This window comes from Arachis hypogaea, chromosome 1 (genome assembly GCF_003086295.3).
Source record: "Arachis hypogaea cultivar Tifrunner chromosome 1, arahy.Tifrunner.gnm2.J5K5, whole genome shotgun sequence".
Lineage (NCBI taxonomy): Eukaryota > Viridiplantae > Streptophyta > Magnoliopsida > Fabales > Fabaceae > Arachis > Arachis hypogaea.
The window spans coordinates 12,049,679-12,070,312 of record NC_092036.1 but is presented as its reverse complement, the minus strand read 5'-3'; the positions used below and the strand labels follow the sequence as shown (position 1 = coordinate 12,070,312).

Genomic DNA, 20,634 nt, shown 5'->3' with positions numbered 1-20,634 from the left:
AGAAGATCTTTGGAAGGATGGTTCGTCTCAACTTTTGATCAACCACCACAGGAGGTAGCTACTATAACTACGTGATGGAAGAGGCAGAAGTTTGAGCAAATAGAGTTATCATCATCAAGAACGCATCAAGGGCTAGGAATCTTTCTCGAAGTGCAAGTCAAGATGGAAGACCTGGATTGATGAAGTTTGGTGTGAAGGGAAGACACAGAGGTAATTGCATGTTGGATTTTACATTCGGTTATCTTTCTTCTCTCTCTTGCCGAACCGGTTTTTACATGAAGAAGAAGAAGAAGTTTAGCTCGGTTCAAGAGTTTCAACCTTGGAGGCTTCTCCTTCTATAAATAAGGGAGAACATCCAGGGCTTAAAGTAAGAAAAAGAGTGAAAGCACAGTGTTCCTATAGCTACCCCAGCTAACAGTAGTTCTTTTCCTTCAATGTTCTTCATTTTGTAATTTTCTGTTTAATTTTGTCTGTCTTGAGTCTCATGAAAAAAAGTAAACAGTGAGGTTTGTAAGAAAAAGCCATAGAGCGGAAAAAGACAGAGTGCACAAAATTAAAAGAAAAGTCATAGATATCTTAGGTCCTTTGTACATCTGTGTTGTGTTTCATGATTCTGTGAGAATCTCCTTGTAAGTTGGGTTAGCACTTTGCAGTTGAAAACTTGGTAGGTGGCCAAGTCAAGTTCAGGATTGAGGTTAGATTCTGGACTTGTCTCAGATAGGAAGGATAGTTCCTAGGGAGAATTGGTGTATGTAATCATGATGATTATAGTGAAATTCTATCATTGTTGTGATGGAGATTGGATGTAGGCTGCATTGCACTTAGCAGCTGAACCAAGATACATTTTGGTGTGTTTTCTCTCTCTTCTACTCCATCTCTGTTTCTGCTGTATAGGAGACAAAACTGAAAAATATCTCTTGGCTAGTTACGAGACAAAAAAAAGGTCTCTTGACTAGACACGAGACAAAAACAAGAAATATCTTCTCAAGTTTTCTAAAAGGACAACAAATGTTATTAAGTGAAAATGGCTAAAATTTAACCCATTTCTCTTAGCTACTGATAAACCATCATCATACAAATTAAACTTACTAAATTTCATAAAATTCAAAAATCAATATATAGATACGTATTCTAATAGTCATATTTTTTTTAAAACTTTAATATACATAAAAATGTAAAATTTTATACTGCCATATCAAAATAATTCTAAATTTGATGAAAAATTATATATATAAAAGTAAGATGTTGAAATTTAACATTTAATTGATAATCTTTAAGAATAAACTATCAAATTAATACCCCAAAGATTTTGGTAGACAATAATTGATAGTTAGTTATTTTTGTAAAATTTAATAATCTTTTATTGGTTATTTTATTATTTGTGTCTTTCAAAATTATTTTTGGCAGCATCAAAATTTTTCAAATATTATTTTGATAGTTAATTCTAAAATTTACAGCATACAAGAATTTATTAGGACTTAAGTAGATTCCTCCGGGTGTTTTGTCCAACTTTACCAATATTTTTCACTCCACTACTGTTGTTGAGCTATAAAGAGGGAAAAGATAAGCATTTTTCTCAAAGTTGGATATGGTACAAAATTTAAAAAAAAAATGCAGTAAACATCGAAAGCAAAATTAAACGAAAAAAATACACTGCTTCTTTTGAAAAAAGAAAAAAAAGGGGGGGAAGAAATAATATTAATTTAGTCTTCTTAACTTCTTCAAAGTTAAAACCTATCTATGCAATGTAATTTCCTGCTTCTTCTCCTTTTATGGGGTCACAAATTGACTTGAGTCTTCTATGGGGAAAAAGAAAAAGAAGCTTCTTGGTTCATTATGTATATGTCATCCATCCCTACGCGTGATAGAAATACGAAACTACAATGCAACTTCCTCGCAACTGTAACATTGAATTTTATTTTATAGGATAAAATGTGATTTTTTATTATTTATTTTATTTTATATTGGAGATGATTAATGAAATGAGATTAATTTTATTTAAAAAAAATATTTTGATATAAAAACTAATTAGATTTTAATATTTTATATAAAATTTAAAATAAATCAAAATTAAATATTAAAATAATAAATCTCATGCAATAATAATAATAAGGGTAGTGTCATCTTCTTTTAATTATAAATAAAGTCATTATTGATCCTGAAGCATAGATTCACAGACCTATATTTTCATGAAGGAAGCTTGAGATCTTAATCTTATGCAGTTGTAGAACCTCATCAGCTTCCACATTTCAATAGCTTCAAGTTGTTATTGGCCACACTGGTATCAAATAATTTATGTGATTTTTCCTTTCTAATTTCTATATTCGACTTTCTAATTGTTAGTTTACTTTTGCAGATTGTTGGGAGCGTAATATTTACAATTCAAACCTTACTATTTAAATTTCCTGATTCTATTGGTTGCGTGGAACGGCTTCGTTCCTGGCCTTGAAACGTTGCTGAAATGAAATATAAGCATGATGTGTTCATCAGCTTTAGAGGCACCGATGTCCGGCGTGGTCTGCTTAGCCATCTGAAGAAAGATCTGCACCGTGAGAAGATTGATTTCTATGTAGATGATGCTAAACTTAAGAAGGGAGATAAAATATTATCACTACTCACGGCAATTGAAGAGTCGCTAATTTTGTTAGTTATATTCTCAAAAGACTATGCTTCTTCGAAATGGTGTTTGGCTGAGCTCGAAAAGATAATAGAGTGTGCTGAAAAAAATGAACAAATTGCTGTGGTACCTGTCTTCTATAAACTAGATCCATCAGAGGTGCGGCACCAGAGAGGAGATTATGCTGCTGCTTTTGTTAAACATGAAGCTAGGGAAGACAAGGTCAAGGTACAAAAATGGAGATATGCTCTAACTAAAGCTGCTGAATTTTCAGGATTTCATTATCCGATGGACTCTGAGTTGTAAGCCTCCTCCTCTTTTGTTTTATTTTCATTTTCATACTTGTTACTATTTGTTGTTAGTCAAATGATTTATTTTCTGTATTTTTTATGGTATTAATAGTGAACAGTTTAGTTTAAAATGATTATTGAAATATCTGATAGTTAAAAATTGGTTCCAATAAATTTATCCTTTCTCCTCTAATATTTAATGTGTAGGAGAGGTTACTAGGATAGTCACTGAGTAAAAGCACATCTTTGCAAATGGTTTCAATATATCTGAAAAAAAAAAAAAGATTTTTCTTGTGCATAGAAAAAAAATGACAAATATGTTGAAACTTGAAGCAGAATGAATAAAATATATAGCGAAGATGATTTAGTATAAATATTGCATCAAATTAAACTCTCCTTTCTTTGCTTTTTAATATCTTCTGTCTGAAAGTCACCAGATGATGGTTAATTAGAATCTGTTGAGAATCAGTTATGCCAGGCTGGCAGTAGAGATATCAGAGTTAGTTAGAAGTACAGCTCATTGCTCAAGTCACAGAGCTATCTATATAAACCAAAACTCTATAATAACTCATCATTCTCTATATTAATCAAGAATATTCTCTCAAATTCTCTCTGTTTGGTTTGTTTGCTAGGGATGAATCCGATGTTGTTGATGAAATTGTAGAAGACATTTGTAGCAAACTGAGAAAGTTTTCCTCAAGTGAATCAGATGACCCAGCTAAATCAAATGGCCTTGTTGGAATTGATAAAAATATTGGATGGATTAACTCCTTAATGACAAATAATTCAGAACAAGTTCTAAAGATTGGGTTTTGGGGCATGGGTGGCATAGGTAAGACAACCATTGCTCAACTTGTGTTTGACAAATTTTCTCACCAATATGAGGGCTGCTACTTCTTGGAGAATATAAGAGATGAACTGAAAAATAATCAGTTAAATTATTTAAGAGACGAAGTTGTTTCTAAGCTATTAGGGGAAGAAAATCATCATATAACTGGTGCAAGCAGGGCAAATTCCTCCACCATGAGGAGGCTAAGTAAGAAGAAGGTTATCCTTGTGCTAGATAATGTGAATACTCCAAAGCTTCTAAGAGATTTCCTCGAACCAATTGACTTGGGGCCAGGGAGTAGAGTGATTGTAACTAGCAGAAATCAGCAAGTGTTTACTGCAGGAGTATTTCATGAAATACACCATGTCAAGGAGCTGAAGTCTGAAGAATCCCTTGAACTCTTCTGTTTAAATGCCTTCAATGAAAGCCAACCCAAAAGGGGATTCAAAGAGCTATCTAGAGAGGCAGTTGCTATTGCCAAGGGTGTCCCATTAGCTTTAAAAGTTTTTGGTTCATATTTCCATTCTAAAAGTAGTGACATATGGAAATGTGCCCTAGAAAGATTCAAGAAGTATCCTGATCCTGATGGGGAAATTCAAAGTGTGTTGAGGTTTAGTTATGATGAATTACATGACATAGAGAAAAAGGTTTTTCTAGATATTGCATTCTTTTTCAAAGGAGAAGATAAAGATTATGTCATAAGCCAGCTGGATGCTTGGAACTTTCATGGACCTAGTGGAATAGCCTCTCTCCAAGAGAAAGCTCTTATAACCATTTCAAAGGACAATAAAATACAAATGCATGATTTATTGCAAAGAATGGGTTGGGAAATAGTTCGTCAAGAATCTGCTACTCCCGGACGACGAAGCCGAGTGAATGATCCAGAGGAAGTGTATGACATATTGAAGAATAACAAGGTAAGATAAAATTTACCATAATGTTAAATGTTAAATATATATAAGAAATCAGTTACCAAATAATTATTAGTAAATAATAATGTTAGAATATCAAATATATATTGAAAATGTGTGAAACAATATATATATAGGTAATTTTTTATGTATATGTAAGATTTTTGTAAGAAATATTATATTTGATAAAGTTGTCTTATTGTTATTCTAATTTTGATTAGGGAAGTGATTCAGTGGAAGGCATACTGTTAGATTTATCTCAAATCGGAGAGGTAGCCTTGAATGTTGACAGCCTTAAAAAGATGCCTAATCTAAGATTAATCAAGGTTTACTCTCCATTGCCTATTGAGGTTCCTATGCAAATTAGATATTTTATACCACAGGTAATTAAAAATCTTGATTTGATTTTACTATGTTGATCAAGATATTGTTTTTCCATTGCATTGAAATATTGGATTTTCTTATCTTTATTTTTTTTTTCCTCTGCTAAAGGATTTTCTCAGTGTGCTTTACAAAAGAATAAAAATGGATGACTTGACAGAAGAGTTATTGGAAGAATCTGGAAGCTTGAATCAATCATGTGATAATGAGGATATCGATGATGTCGTTGAAACTATCAAGGTAAAGAGAAATCAAATTAAAAGTCATCTTACTTTAGACGTGTCTTGTTTAGAAAGAGGAGTGCTGGGGAGGCTGAATTATATGGTAAAGATGTGAGTTTACAGATATTTTTTTTAAAGGATGAAAGAGAAATTAAAAAAGATAGGATCCATATTTTGAATAATAATAAAATAATAAAAAATAACTATAAAAAGAATTTATTTTTTTTCTTTATACCACTTCAATTTATATAGTAGAGTGTCTTGCTAGAGAGTAGTAACTTTTGTGATTTGTAGTTATCAAATAATCATTAATGATGTTTTTAATGGTATGAGATTTTATCCAATAATATAGGATTATTCACTCTTTTTTTACTAATTACATACATGCCAAAATTTAATAAAATTATTGGTGGCTAAATTTTTCTGTTTACAAATTATATATAGTATACTAGCATAGTTAAGCTTAGTCCTATTAGTAGAGCAAAATGAAGAGATAATATAAAAATAAGATTAATTAACTTGTAATATGCAAGTTGAAGCTTAGTTTATTTTCTCTTTTAAGTAGTCCCTCAATTTTAACACTCAAAATTAATTTTGATCCATTCGATTCATTCATAATTTCAAACATTCATATAGGGTCTGTATGGTTCGATCCGGCTCAAAGACTCTGCCCGATTTCGAATATTTTAGGAGTTAATTTGGTATAATTTTATCGGATTTAGAATTAGGTATGGGTCTCAAAAATAGATTCGGTCATTATTTCGGGTCGGGTCCGAGTCATAACTCGGGCCACCCGAAATTGACCCAGTGACTCGGTCATCATACACAATTAATATTTTGTGTTATTAGTGATGGATGATGGCTATTATTATGTGAAGTTTAAGTATCGTAAACTTTAATATTTTGTGTTATTAGTCATTATATATAAAACTATAAGTTAATGTTTTATGTTTAAAATGCATAAAATTTTAGACTAATGCATAATCTTGTGTTATTTGTATTGATTTAAATATTTGGTGTTATTAGACAATATTAGTATTGATTATGGTTATACTTTTATTTTAGAGAAGAGTTGGTTCTTATTATATTTTTTATAGTGAATTTTACCATGTCAAATAAGTGTATAGATTTCATCGGATCTAGGATCGAATTCAGATCTAACAAATAAGCCTGATATATATTTCAGGTTGGTTATATCTCTTTTGGGTTTGCTTGATTTTTTATTCTTTTTCACTTTTTGGGGTTCTCCAAGGATCGAACTCTTGACCTTTCGGACATAGAGCTCTGATACCATGTCATGAAACCACTCATCCCAAAAGCTTAAGCTGATAGGAGAAGGCAACATTAATGGTTATATCTCTAACATGAATCATACGTGTGAGCAACTAAAGCCACACTTAGTGGCACAAAATTAAAGTGCTAGTGTTAGTTGTTTTTGGTAAAATATTTTAAAAAGGTCCTTTTCACAAATCTTTCTTTTATTGTTTGGTAAATAAAAAAATTGTGTTAATTTATGTTTGTGGTTTTTATTTTTTAAAGGTTAAAGATTTTTTGAAAATATTTAAAGAGATATTTTTTAAAGTTAATTTATACTTATTAAAATTCAAATATCTAATATAATTTCGTATATTAATAAATATTCAGATTTGCTCTTATATTTATATCTAATATAATCCTTTCTAATTTTCAAATTTATTTTACTAAATATAATTATTATTTTTTGTATTTATTAAAAGTTATTTATAATTTTATTACTAAATATATATACTACAACTTTTAAAAGCTAAGTTAAATAATAAACTACTTTCCAAAAATAAAAATTTTATCAAACTGGTTCTATTAGTAAATAGTAATCACTCTTCATCAACTAATATATATATAAGTAGGAGATTTTTAGTGCTATTGTTCTCAAAATTTGTATTCTCTTAGTATAAGAAAAAATGTTATTGTTCTCTCCTAATCACTAGAGAGGTTATAGTGCTTTCGCACATTACTGAAAATTCTTTTTCTTGTCCGTTATTTTTTCCCTTATCACAAGGGTTTTTCTACGTATAATATTAATTGTATGCCAGTTCCACTTTTCTTATCTCTATTGTTGTTAAATTTACTACTTATATAACTCTGTTACCCAACAATATGATATAAATTTCAGGGAACTCAAGTAGATGGCATAAAAATTCTTGACACTATTATAGAGATGCATATTTTGGGAATGCCTAAATTAAACATGCCGATGCATGTGGAGCATCCTATGCCTGGTTTGCCGATAATGCAGGTGATAAGAATACATTGTTTTGAATTATTCTTAATTAATTTTTTTCAACTACCATCAATTAATATTTTTAAAATGATTTTAAATTATATACCTAAACACTAAAGTTAATTGGTTTGACTAAAAGTCAGTTTCCAATCCTTTCTCTCTTATTGTTTCAAGGTGGAAATTCAGTACAATAAATTTGATGTAAAATTGTTTGATAGATAAAAATTGTTAAATAAATTGACATGATTGAATTGTGGCTCTTAATTATCAATTTCACTTAAAGGCATTTAAATTTTAATCATCTAATTGAAAGCCACTCTGATTGTGTTGCTTTGGTTTTTTATTTTTCATAGGATTTGGTAAAGGATACAAAGGGTATATCCACTCAGCCTCTGATGCTGTCGAAGTTGTCTAAGTTGGGGGGTGTTCATAAATTGGCAAATTACAATGAAAATGATGGAGTTCTGGTTTTAGCAACAAATGATCTAAGTAGATCAATGCCACAGCGGAATCCCAACATTGGATCTGCAGTGAAAGAGTTGATCAGCCTTGGAAGTGAGTTTCACGTGAAATCCACTCACCATCTTTTCATGGAAGGTTCCTCAGTTTCAAAGGGCTTGTCCTTCTCAACAAAGGAAATAAGATCAATAAATTCAACCCTTAACAGAACGGAAGCATTGAACTCCTCCGTGGAGCTCTTCAAGAATCTTGAATGCTCAGATGCTAAAGCTCTACAATGTTATGCAGAGACTAGAATGGAACTATTGAACTCCTCCACGGGGTGCTTCATTTCTCATGATTACTCAGATATTGATGATCTGCAACTTGAGACTACCCGTAAAGATGAGTTATCTTTTCTGAGATCTACAAACTATTACAGGCTTTCTAATTGCAGAGAGAATAAACATATTGGGAAACCGAAGCTTCTAGTCCTGTTTGATGGGCTACGGTATTCCGAACAAATGTCTATCTTGGTTCTTGGTGGATCGAGCCTCCAATGGAGTTATTTATGGTGCATAAGTAATAATTCTCAGTTTATGCAACTTCCTGTTGGTCCTCAGTTAACGAATTGTGTAAAATTGTCTCTAGAAGTATCTCCAGGGAGTTTGCCTTCGCCTTTGCTTTTGAGCATCATGCATCTTCCTCCGCATCTTAAAAGCCTGTCAGTGCGTGGTGGTAGAAGTTTTTGGCATAAAATAAAGCTTCCACCATTCATTCCAGACGTGCGTACTTGCCGCAGAATGCGCATGTGGCGGGAAAGTTTGCCATCGAAGATCAATCATCATGTGTATATGGAACACCTGTCATTGCCTAGAAATTTACAGCCTATAATGGAGTTTCCAACATCCATTCAATCCTTGGATATTGATGGCTACATTATGCCAGAGGGTTTGTCTTCAAGCTTCACTTATCTTCCACATCTTGAAAGCTTGTCATTGGATTATTGTACAGACCTTCCGTTTACATCAGAGCTTCCATCATTCGTTCAATCTTTGGAAATTTCCAACGGCATTATTTCAAAGAGTTTGTCTTCAAACTTCAAGTATCTTTTACATCTTAAAGTCCTGCCTTGGAGAGATTGTAGCAATTTTCGATTTACATCAGAGTTTTTATCATCCATTCAATCATTGAAAGTTTCCAACTGTCTTATGTTGAAGAGTTTGTCTTCGAGTTTCAAGTATCTTTCTAATCTTAAAGACCTGACATTGAAAAATTGTAGCAATCTTCGATCTATATCAGAGCGTCCATCATCCATTCAGTCCTTAAAAATTTTCAACTGCATTATGCTGGAGAGTTTGCCATCGAGGTTCAAATATCTCTCTAGTCTTAAAGACTTGACATTGAGAGATTGTATCAATCTTCGATGTATATCAGAGCTTCCACCATCCATTCAATACATGGAAATTTTCAACTGCATTATGCTGGAGAGTTTGCCTTCGAGCTTCAAGTATCTTTCTAGTCTTAAAGATCTGACATGGAGAGATTGTAGCAATCTTCGATCTATATCAGAACTTCCACCATCTATTCAATCCTTGAAAATTTTCAACTGCATTATGATGGAGAGTTTGCCTTCGAGTTTTAAGTTTTTTTCTACTCTTGAAAGCCTGACAATAAGCAATTGTAGCGATCTAGAAGAATTTCTTCCTAGCTTTCACCATCCATTCAATACTTGAAAATTTTCGTCTGCATTATGCTGGAGAGTTTGCCTTCGAACTTCAAGTATCTTTCTAATCTTAAAGACCTAACATTGAGAGATTGTAGCAATTTTCAATCTACATCAAAGCTTTCATCATCCATTCAATCCTTAGAATTTTTCAATTGCATTATATTAAAAAAATTTGTCTTTAAACTTCAAATATCTTTCTAGTCTTAAAAATCTCACATTAAAAGATTGTAACAATCTTGATCTATATCAGAACTTCCATCATCCATTCAATTCTTGAAAATTTTTAACAGCATTATAAAAATTTATTTCAATCTTTAAAAATTTGGTCTTAAAAAATTTAATTTGATCTTTCAGTGGAATAATTTTTGCAAAGAGAAAGTTTAGAATTATTCTTCACATACAAGTTATTTACACATACAAGTTTATACAAGTCATTTATATTGTATTGTTTAAAAATTTTTGGTGTATGTGTATTGATAAATTTTGTATAATTCAAAACTATTCCTCTTCTTTCTTGCATTATAAAAGTGAATTTTATTGAGTTAGAGTTAACTTGTATAAACTTGTATACCAAAAAGACTTGTATGTGTAGCAGGTCTCGAAAGTTTATAGGGCAACACTTTTTGTTAAATCTGTCCAGCACTTCACTAGCAAAAAAAAAGTGAGTAATCTCGTACTATTAGATATAATCTCACACCATTAAAAATACTATTAATAATTAATTAATAACTATAAATCACAAAACTTACTATCTCTAACACTCCTCTATTACAAATTTAAATAAGTCAATTTAGTGTATTCAGATCAAATTGAACACAATAACTCCAATAATACAATAATATTAGCTAGTCAGTAAGGTGTCACATTGATAGTTAATTGCAATATAAATATTATATTAACTAAATTAGTGATAAAAAGAACGGAATTAATTTAGAGTTATAAAACTCAAAAATCAAATTGAAAACATTTAAAACTAAAAAAAAAAATTGAACAATATCTTTTAAATAAGCTAAATATATTATTTTAGTTAGCTCATTAAATAAATAACTTAATAGACTATTATATTTCACCATCTATTAATGGTATTATCAAAAATTAAATTTGTCAACACGTATAATAAATGAGCTTGGTAGCTAGAATCTAATTTATTTTCTCTTCCATGGATTATAGCATTGAGGATTCAACCAAATAACACCACGTTTTAATGGCAGACATTTCTTTTGGATTATTTAAGTAAATTTTTCCTAAATAAATAAATGCCTTGATCTTTTATTTACATATAATATATACATTATTTGAAAATCAAATGAGCATTTTGGCGGAAAAATAGTTAACAAATAACTATTAATATTTGAATGCACTTATAATATAACAAAACTTATATAAAAGTTGAATGATATATTGTCTCATCAACAAAAATATTTGAGCCAATTGTTTAATGTTAATATTTTCATATATAAATATTTAATTAAATGAATGATAATATAAATATTATTTAAACTGATTTTTTTAATCGATATTTGAAAGAGAAAAAAACTAAATTAAATTAAATTAAATAAACAAGTTTAAGGAGAAAAATATAATAAAGAAAAAGTGCGTTAGAACGTATATTGGAGCGCATTTTATGTTATGTAAAAGAATAGAAGGAGAAATTGGGTTGGTTTAGTAGATAGTTTACTAATTCGTTTAAATAAGTGTTTGGAATTTAAGTTTTGTTTTGTGTATTTATTAATTTATTGACCAATAGTGAATGAGTTATAACTCAAATGACATAATCTCTTCATACTCATAAGAGATTGCGAGTTCGAGTCTTCTTATTTTTTATTAAAAAAAATCCACTAACCAATAACAAGCTTTTAAATGAAGTTTCGATACATAACAAATTAGTCATTTTTCTATTAGACCAAGAAATACTGTGTGAAATAAAAAAAAAATACAGCCTTTATTTAATGGTAAAAATTTATATATAGTTGCTTTATTTTTATATAAAGTTAATAGTTAAAAACTATTAGATGATAATTTAGTTAAAAATGTTAAATTATCTATTAATTTTAAGGGTAAAGTATATTTTTTGTCCTGAAATTTGACAAAAGTTTCAAAAATATTCCTAAGGTTTAATTTAGTTGCTTTGTTTCAATTTTGTCCCAAAAGTTTTCGATTTACATCAAATATATCCTCGACGGCTAAATTTTCAAAAAGTTTAAGATCAATTTAACAATAATGCATGAAAATTATGCTTAATTTGCTTGTGTTGAGGGGTTGTTCTTATGAAATTGATGTTGAATCGGTCTTAAATTCTTTGAAAAATTAGCCGTCAGGGCATATTTAATGTAAACCGAAAATTTTTGAGACAAAATTGAAACAAAATAAAATTTAGGGATATTTTAAAAACTTTTGTCAAACTTTAACGACAAAAAATATACTTTTCCCAATTTTTAATTATCAACTTCACATAAAAATAACTTGTAAATTTTCAACTTTTTTTTTAAAACAAAAAACACTTTAATTGCCAAATTAAAAAAATGAAATGGTCTAAGATTCTTATAAGTCAACAAATAATCCAAAATCTGAAAAAATTAATTCCATGATCCCAATTTGGAAAAAAAATCCAATTCTCTGACCCAATAATTAGAAAACATTCATAACAATTCTAAAACAAAAAAAAATAAATCCCCCCAATAAATTAATAAATTAATTAACAATTTTAATTCAAAAAATAAAAAGAAATAGATACTCCCCCCTCCCTTCTTGCACTGTCATCACGTGTTAACTATAACAACAAAACATTACCGTTGTTAGGACCAAAAAATAAAAACTCCAAATTAAAGAAAGCCCTTTTTTGCAAACCTCAAGGATCAAACGGTAATGTCAAAAGTAAAACATGATCCAACGGTCGTAAAGCACTAGCCGTTAACCCTTTTTTTTTCCTCTCATTTCAAAGGGGGAAAAAAAAACACATTGGTTCTTATTGTTGTGTCTCAACAGGGACAAATACCCGTTGTGGTTCAGTCCATAGAGAGTGTGTGTGTGTGTCAGCGCCCTTTGATTCTCTCTCTTTCTCTCTCTCTCTGAATCTTCCTTCTTATTCAATGATCTTGTTTTACTAGAATTTTTTTTTTTGGGGGTTTCTTCTGGGTTCTTGGGGAAAGATTTTTGAGCGATTGTTGTTCTTGGGGTTGTTGTTAATTTTTGTTTTTTGGTTCAAATTAACAAACTTTAAGGTGAAAACGATCATGGGTGGTTCTGATGAAAACAATTCTAATTCAACCTTGCCCAGAATTCTTCAAGGTACAAAACCTTTTTTAATTCTTTTTTTCTGGGAAAGAATAAAGTTCAGATTTTTGGGGCTCAATTTGGATTCTAAGCTTAAAGATTTAACTGTGGTGTTAATATTTTTTTTTTCTCTTTTGGGGGTTTTGGAATTTCAGCAGGGATGAATAATCAGAATCAGAATGTTGGTACAAGAAAGTTTGGACAGAACAGAAGAGCATTGAGTGTGATCAATCAGAATCTAGTGCAAGGTCGATCTTACCCTTGTGTTGTTAACAAGAGACCTTTGCCTGGGTATAATTCCTCTTATCTTATATTGATTCATCATAGATCCTTCTTTTCTTGTGAATTTTTTGTTTAGATTATTTTATTGTTTTGGTTTGTTTAAGGTTAATGCATTTGTCTAATTGTCTGGGTAATTCATGTTGATTCATCATAGACCCTTTGGTTTCTTTAAGGTTAATTGTGTTTGGTGGTTATGTTTTTGTGTGGAACCAGAAAACAAGAAATGTGTGAAAAGAAGCAGGCAGATCCAGTGCATCGTCCCATCACAAGGTTTCAATTGTTTTCAAAATTTGATGTTGTGACATGGCTCTTTGTTGTTTCTGAGTGCTGAATATATGTTTATTCAAACTAAGATAATATGTTTTTTCAGCTTTCTTTCAATGTTGTTCATAAATTACTAGGTGACCAAATGAAGGATAAGTGAAAAACTAATGTTTGTTAATATTGATTAATTTATTTTAGGAGGTTTGCTGCTCAAATTGCTTCCCAGCAACAACAATCTTGTGCTGAGGTACCCTTTCTTTGTTTCAATTTCTTTGATGCTGAAATTGTTGCAATGTCATTGACTATTGTTATTATGCTAATGTTTATATGGTGGTTGCTCAATTTGAACAGGATCCTACCAAGTCGAACCCCTCGAATTCGACCAGATTTGAAGACTTAATCCTCATCGATGAGGAACAAAAGTTAACAGCAGATCAACCAGTGCCCATGTCCTTGGAGAAACCAAAACTAGTGCAGGTGGTACTATAAGTCTGTTGTTTTAGTTTCAATTTCATATTATCCCTGAAGTATTTCTTATTTTGAATTTGTGACCAAACCTGCTGTAGGAGGAAATTGAGATGGAGGATATAGTTGAGGAGGAGTCTATTATAAACATCGATAGCAGCGATGTGGATGATCATCTTGCGGTGGTTGAATACATCGAAGATCTTCATGCACACTACAGAAAATTTGAGGTATACCGAAATGCACCTTTTAGGACAGTTAAACACTTGAGGATTTTTGTATTTGAAGTTCATTCCCCAATAAATCACTATGTTTAAAGCATTAGACTTATGTGTTTGAGCTTCGCATATATTGTGTGTTTTTGCATAATCAATTCCTTTTGGTTTGATTCTAAATAATTCATGTGATCTATTGTGAAGTTGTTAGATTTGAATAGTAAAGTTTATTCATTTTCAAGTTATAGTTTATTCATTCTAATAATAACCTTGATCTTCTATATCTTGCAATCATTTTATTAAACTTGAAAATGGAGTTAATTCAGCTCATCCGAATGTGCGACTTGCATGCTTTTGTGTGTCAACTTGATCACTTAACAGTGTTTAAATTTCTTGATTTTACATCATTGAGTTTTTTTCCAATTTCCATTTGTTGTTGAGACTCTTGTTCTGTTTGCTTTCATAACTTGCAAATCTGCAATCAATGACAGAAAGATATAAGTTTGCTAAATCAAAATTTTGAAGTTGTTTGGAAAATCATAGCATAGTCTAAATGATGGATTCATTGTATTGAAAAAGTATATATTAGATCTCATTACCATTTTGATGACTAACATCATTAGTTTCATGCAGAGTTTGAACTGTGTCTCGCCGGATTATATGGCGCAACAATTTGACATTAATGAAAGAATGAGGGCTATACTTGTTGACTGGCTCATTGAGGTATGTATTAAAATGTTTCTACTAAAACCACTATGCCAAAAAGGGTAATAGTTGGCTTCGTGACTCAAACTCGTGCTCGAATATTGATATTCTTGTTTTGAGCTTCTTTCAGGTGCATGATAAATTCAACCTGATGCAAGAGACATTGTTTCTTACAATTAATCTCATAGACAGATTCTTGGCCAAACAAACTGTGATACGAAAGAAGCTTCAGCTGGTTGGTTTGGTTGCCATGCTTTTGGCTTGCAAGTATGAGGAAGTTTCTGTGCCGGTGGTTGGCGATTTAATCCTTATTTCGGATAAAGCTTACACAAGGAAGGATGTTCTGGACATGGTAAATATAACAAACATATCATTTATCTTTTCGCATTTGCAAAATGGCATCAGTTTTGCCATTTTGGCTGAGATTTTCTTTTCAAACATTGCAGGAGAAGTTGATGCTCAACACATTGCAGTTTAACATTTCTGTGCCAACTGCATATGTTTTTATGAGAAGATTCCTGAAGGCAGCTCAAGCCGACAAAAAAGTCGGTACTAGTCTTTGTTAACTTATATACTTTTTCGCAGTCACAAATTCGCAAGAACTCCACACTTACCCTTTAAGTTTTTCTACCTTGGAACAGCTTGAGCTGCTGGCTTTCTTCTTGATAGAGCTCTCTCTTGTGGAATATGATATGCTGAAGTTCCCGGCATCTTTGCTAGCTGCGGCCGCAGTCTACACGGCTCAATGCACTGTCAGTGGCTTCAAACAATGGAACAAGACATGTGAATGGCACACAAACTACTCAGAAGATCAGATATTGTAAGAAAACTTCTTATCTTAGAATTATCAACTATTTTGAGACACTACACTAATACTAATAATATGTTTATCTTATTGGCGAATTTCAGCGAGTGCTCTCGGATGATGGTTGGCTTACACCAGAAGGCCGCGACTGCGAAACTCACTGGTGTGCGTAGGAAGTACAGTTCATCTAACTATAGCTATACTGCAAAATGCGAACCGGCATGTTTTCTTCTGGAGAACCAATTCTAGCAGGACCATGTGTATAGAACATTGGTGACTGGTGAATTGAAATTTATTTTCTGGATTCTGATGAGAAGTTACTTACCTTGTTTTTCATCATTTATTTTTTCTTGTTCTTATGTTCTTAGGTGAACATAATTTAGTACATTTTAAATCTATATTTTCCCTAGTAGTTCTCCATTGAATAAATAATGGAAATGGATGGTACAGATACAATTTTATTCTCCTTTTGCTTATGCCTCTCATTTGGTTTTTTTTTCTTTTATGATCTGAATGATTGAGTTCTTGCTCAATTTTTTTTTCAACTAATTCAAGATGCATCATTAGCATCAGATCATAGAACTTTTAAAACAACCATTTTATGGTACATATTGAGCAAAGAACTCACTAAAGTTGGATATTCTAGCAAATGTTTTTGTGAGGGTTCTTTTTTTCTCAACTTTTCATTTTTTTTTTTAATATCCTTGGTTGACATTTTTCCAATACAAAGATGGAATCTTATTGCAACTTTCCAGGTAAAAATTTTCAAAATTGTAGCTCATAGCTTCACTTTTACTTTTGAACGTTTTTTTGGACTTTAGCTTACTTTTGAAACATGACATTAAGTTCAACGGTCACCTATTGCTGTATGCTAAAATTTCTTTGCCAAAATATCTCAAACATGAAACAAGAAAGAGCAAAGTTTGTGGTGTGAAAAAGAGCTGATCTTGAATATATAAGAAACTCTCTCAAACTCGTATAAATGTACTAATCTCTCTATAACTTATGTTCTTATATATTCATCTACTATAATGGAGATAAATTTAATTGGGCCAAATAAATAATACTAATATAGGTCCGTTTCCGATTGATACTTTTATGCCTTTTATACTTTTTGCTTTATTATACCTACAAAAAAAAAAATTGAAGAAATAAGAAATATTTTATAAAATTTCAGCAAAACTAATATAATTATTACAAACATAATGAAAAACAATTCTTATTGAAGAGTTATCAAAATTCTTTTGTAGCATCTGCAAAGTCACATCAAATGATGTGTTATGCACAATCTTAAAATCAGAACACTAATATGAAAGGGTTGCTTACCATGCTTCATGGTTAAAGATGGATCATGCTCATTTAAGCGCCCAATAACATGTGCTGGTACACCTGCCACAATGCTTTACCAAAGCAAAAGAAAAATCACAAATTTAAAGATAATTTCTATATTACTAGCATAGAGTGACACAAGAAACATGTATTGGAGATTTTTTAAGATTTTTAAAATACTAAACTAAGCTGGGGATGTATATATGGTTTTATTTAGGCCAATGCTAATGCGTTTCGAAAAAAAAAAAAAAGGAGTGCGTCGCTCTCTGAACTCTAAAACTTAAATTTTAAACTCTAAATTCTAAACCTTAAATTTTAAATCCGAGTAAATGATATAAAATATAATAAATAGAGTTAATATTTATTTAATTAACAAAGTATAAAATATTCTTTATTTAATAAAAAGTGTTTAAAATAATTTCTGTAATTCTAAATAGAGACACAAACAACATATTTCTAGAATCAAATACTACTAGAACAGCAATAAAAAAATTCAAACATATTTTTACCTATGGGGAGGAACATCTTTCAAGACAAGAGAACCAGCAACAATCTTAACACCTTCACCAATTCTTATGTTACCAAGTATGATTGCACTTGCCCCAACTAGAACACCTTCTGCTACTTTGGGATGCCTATCACCCCCTTCTTTCCCTGTTTCTCCTAAAGTCACACCCTCCAAAATCAAACATACCATGATATTATGATAATTAATTCAATATGTTCGCAAAATAGTAAATCAATAATCTTTGTCATAATACTAAAGAGACAAAAAAAGTCAAAATTTATAACAATTAATAAAAATTAAATAAGACAAATTCTAACTGTTTTTCATTAATTTTTTTGTTACCAAATATTGACTATTGAATTCGTGACGAAAAGAAATAAATAAGGAAACATTACTCACTTGCATCAATGAGACTCTGTTTCCAACAATGGCAGTTTCACCAATAACCACACGTGTTCCATGATCTAATAGAATTTCATCTCCTATTTTTGCAGCTATATTAAATAAAATCATACAACAATAAAATTAACCACATGTCATTAGACTATTCTAGATATCACAGCGTTTCTGTCGCGTGAAAATTAACGGAATTTTTCACTCGACATGATCCAATATCAGAACCTTCGTACCGGGATGTATATCAATGCCGAAAACCTACAGCAGAGAAAATTAAGTGGTTGAATAACAAGCATAACAAACATTAAATGAAACCAGCATTGTAGAATCTACTCTAAGTTTTGAACAAGTTTAAGTAAAGTACGTACCTCACTAACTCTACTTTGCAAAGTTAAAGCCAATACCTTTCGACCCTCGCCCCATAAAGCGTGCGCTACACGGTACACTTGCAAAGAATGGTAACCCTGCAATGAATCAAAGGAGAAAGGTTGAGGGAAGTAGCACAAAATGATAGAACATTTGATGGAAATAAAAAATAAAAAAAATTTACCTTTCTATTCAAAAGTGTAGAGCAATATGACACACAAGAAGGACCTCTGTCTTTAAATGCCTGCTTAGAAGGGAAAAAATGTAAACATAAGAAATGAAATGATCAAATTTCGAAAACCGAATCCATTATTGAATTGACAAAATAAAAGTTCAAATATTTAAGGATTTAACTAAAGTTTAACCGAATAAAATAAAGTAATATATTTTTATTTATAATATATATATATATTTTTAAAAAAATAATTCTTTAGCCGCAATTCACTATTTTTTTATTAATTTATTGGGTAAGTGATTGGTTCTCAATTAATTCAGTTAGATCAATCGATTTGGTCTGATTTTTCAGAACTATTATTTTTAAAAATATTTAATAACGAAAAAAATTAGTCAAAAACATTCTAAATTTATTTTATTTAATATTTATTAATTTTAACAATAATTAATAAATAATTCAAGCTCTTTTTATTTCTCCTTAACATTACTGCTAAAATATATGTATGTTGTCCCTTTGCATGCATACCTTGAGATCTAAACGAATAGATCTTCGGATAGATTCGTCATGCATTAGGAGATTGAAAAAGATATCCATTAACTGAGTTGCCAAAAGAGTAGGATTTTGGAGACGATTTGCAAGAACAGATGCTAGTGCTTGCTCTAAGCAATCATGTGACAAAATACTTGCATACATGAAGCTACTCAAAATTGGTTCCCTTTCTGCCTGCAGCCCTGCACATACAATTTAATTACTATATAAATAAATCTAATGTAAGGAATATAAAGTATGTTAATTAAAATTTGCTAACGAGTAATTGTATACTACAATGATATATAACATGGCACAATTTTAAAGAAATGTTAATTATATATTTATTATTTTTTTTTCCAAAAATGCATTAGCATTATTCTATACAAAATATACCATAATTTTTTTATATTTATTCTAACTTTTATTCCCATGTTTTTTGAGGTACGTCGGTATCACAATTTACAAAATAATAATAAGATTTTGAGTGTAATGTTACATAAATTTGTGAAGCAAAAAAAAAAAAAAAAAGAGAAAAAAAAAGAAGAAAAAGGAAAAAAAAAAGACACAAGAAGAAATGATGAAGTTTGATACCTCAAACCTGGCTTCTTCTCTTATATGATCCCAAATGGTTTGAAGAGAAATATCCAAATGGTTATTATGAAAGGCAGAAGAGTGTGATGGGTTTGGAATTCCCATGGCATAAACAGGGAAAACTCTCTCCAAGTGATAAGCAGTTGTTGAAAATGAAGAGTTAATGTTCTTATTATCATTACTATGGTGTTCATGATCACCATCTTCAACATGCTGAGGCCTCATTTTTGTGTTGGTTCATTTAACTTGTTACAATGGAAATAGAATTAAGGAGTTTGAAGTATTTATATATATCTAGTGTGGTTTCATCTGTTGGAACAAGTTCTATATATAAGTACTTAAATTGTTATAACAAGTAAAAATAACTAATTTAGGTTCCAAATTAGAAGGCAACTCTCTAACTAAGCTAGAAAAGAAATCAGATTATAATCCATAGCTATTAGCAACAATGTCAGCAATGAGGTGGTGATTTTTAGGCTCCAAATTAAGTTTCAATGCAGCCAAAGTTTCTCTTTTTTTATATACATTATTTAACGGTGCAATAAGTAGAAAGAAGCATTTAGATCTAAACCAAGCAAATGCATAAGTGTTGGTTAATATACCATTTTTTTATTAACATAACATTCCGTAATTAGATTTCAACGAGTTATTATAACTCAAATCTCTTCGTACTCATTTAAGAGGTCACCAAATTAGTAAAAAATATGTAAAATTATAAAAAAATATTACGTAATTAAATATACATATAAAAATATAAATAATACAATAAAAAAATTATTATGTAATTAAATATATATATAATTATATTATATTAAAAATATATTAAAATTAAATTTTACTAGTCATTTGGATAAATACTTTATTAGCAACTAATTTTTAAAAGATACAAAAATTGAATAAATAATTAAATATTATTAAATTTTTTTAAATAATAAAGACATAAATATAAAAATAAATTACAAAAATAATTTATCTCCTTTATTATATAAATATTTTACCAGATTTAAGTATTTCTTAACTTTAATCTATATAAAAATTTTCTTAAAATTTTTA

At 30.3% G+C, this 20,634-nt stretch overlaps 3 protein-coding genes across 4 annotated transcripts; 2 read left to right on the top strand and 1 right to left on the bottom strand.

Moving 5' to 3' along the window:
• Positions 1-2,112: 2,112 nt before the first annotated feature.
• Positions 2,113-9,806, top strand: LOC112797102 (uncharacterized). Its single transcript, XM_025839866.3, has 7 exons — positions 2,113-2,281; positions 2,357-2,919; positions 3,540-4,653; positions 4,869-5,030; positions 5,140-5,268; positions 7,402-7,524; positions 7,863-9,806. Exons 2-7 carry the CDS (start codon positions 2,462-2,464, stop codon positions 9,681-9,683), a joined length of 3,807 nt encoding a protein of 1,268 aa, XP_025695651.1. The 5' UTR covers positions 2,113-2,281; positions 2,357-2,461; the 3' UTR covers positions 9,684-9,806.
• Positions 9,807-12,641: 2,835 nt separating this feature from the next.
• Positions 12,642-16,161, top strand: LOC112797143 (G2/mitotic-specific cyclin-2). 2 transcript variants are annotated; one of them, XM_025839934.3, is made up of 11 exons: positions 12,642-12,964; positions 13,105-13,240; positions 13,445-13,501; positions 13,694-13,742; positions 13,847-13,972; positions 14,062-14,190; positions 14,809-14,898; positions 15,011-15,232; positions 15,327-15,425; positions 15,522-15,700; positions 15,790-16,161. In XM_025839934.3, exons 1-11 carry the CDS (start codon positions 12,910-12,912, stop codon positions 15,932-15,934), a joined length of 1,287 nt encoding a protein of 428 aa, XP_025695719.1. In that variant the 5' UTR covers positions 12,642-12,909; the 3' UTR covers positions 15,935-16,161. The 2 variants fall into 2 exon arrangements, with proteins under 2 accessions (XP_025695719.1, XP_025695730.1); XM_025839945.3 differs by having other exon boundaries at positions 12,700-12,964; positions 13,108-13,240.
• Positions 16,162-16,918: 757 nt separating this feature from the next.
• Positions 16,919-19,806, bottom strand: LOC112805374 (serine acetyltransferase 2-like). The gene is made up of 9 exons (XM_025847788.1): positions 19,582-19,806; positions 18,985-19,182; positions 18,469-18,528; positions 18,287-18,382; positions 18,152-18,176; positions 17,922-18,016; positions 17,524-17,690; positions 17,012-17,085; positions 16,919-16,938 (listed from the first exon to the last, which is right to left on the bottom strand). The coding sequence occupies exons 1-9, from the start codon at positions 19,804-19,806 to the stop codon at positions 16,919-16,921; spliced, it is 960 nt and encodes a 319-aa protein (XP_025703573.1).
• Positions 19,807-20,634: the final 828 nt, after the last annotated feature.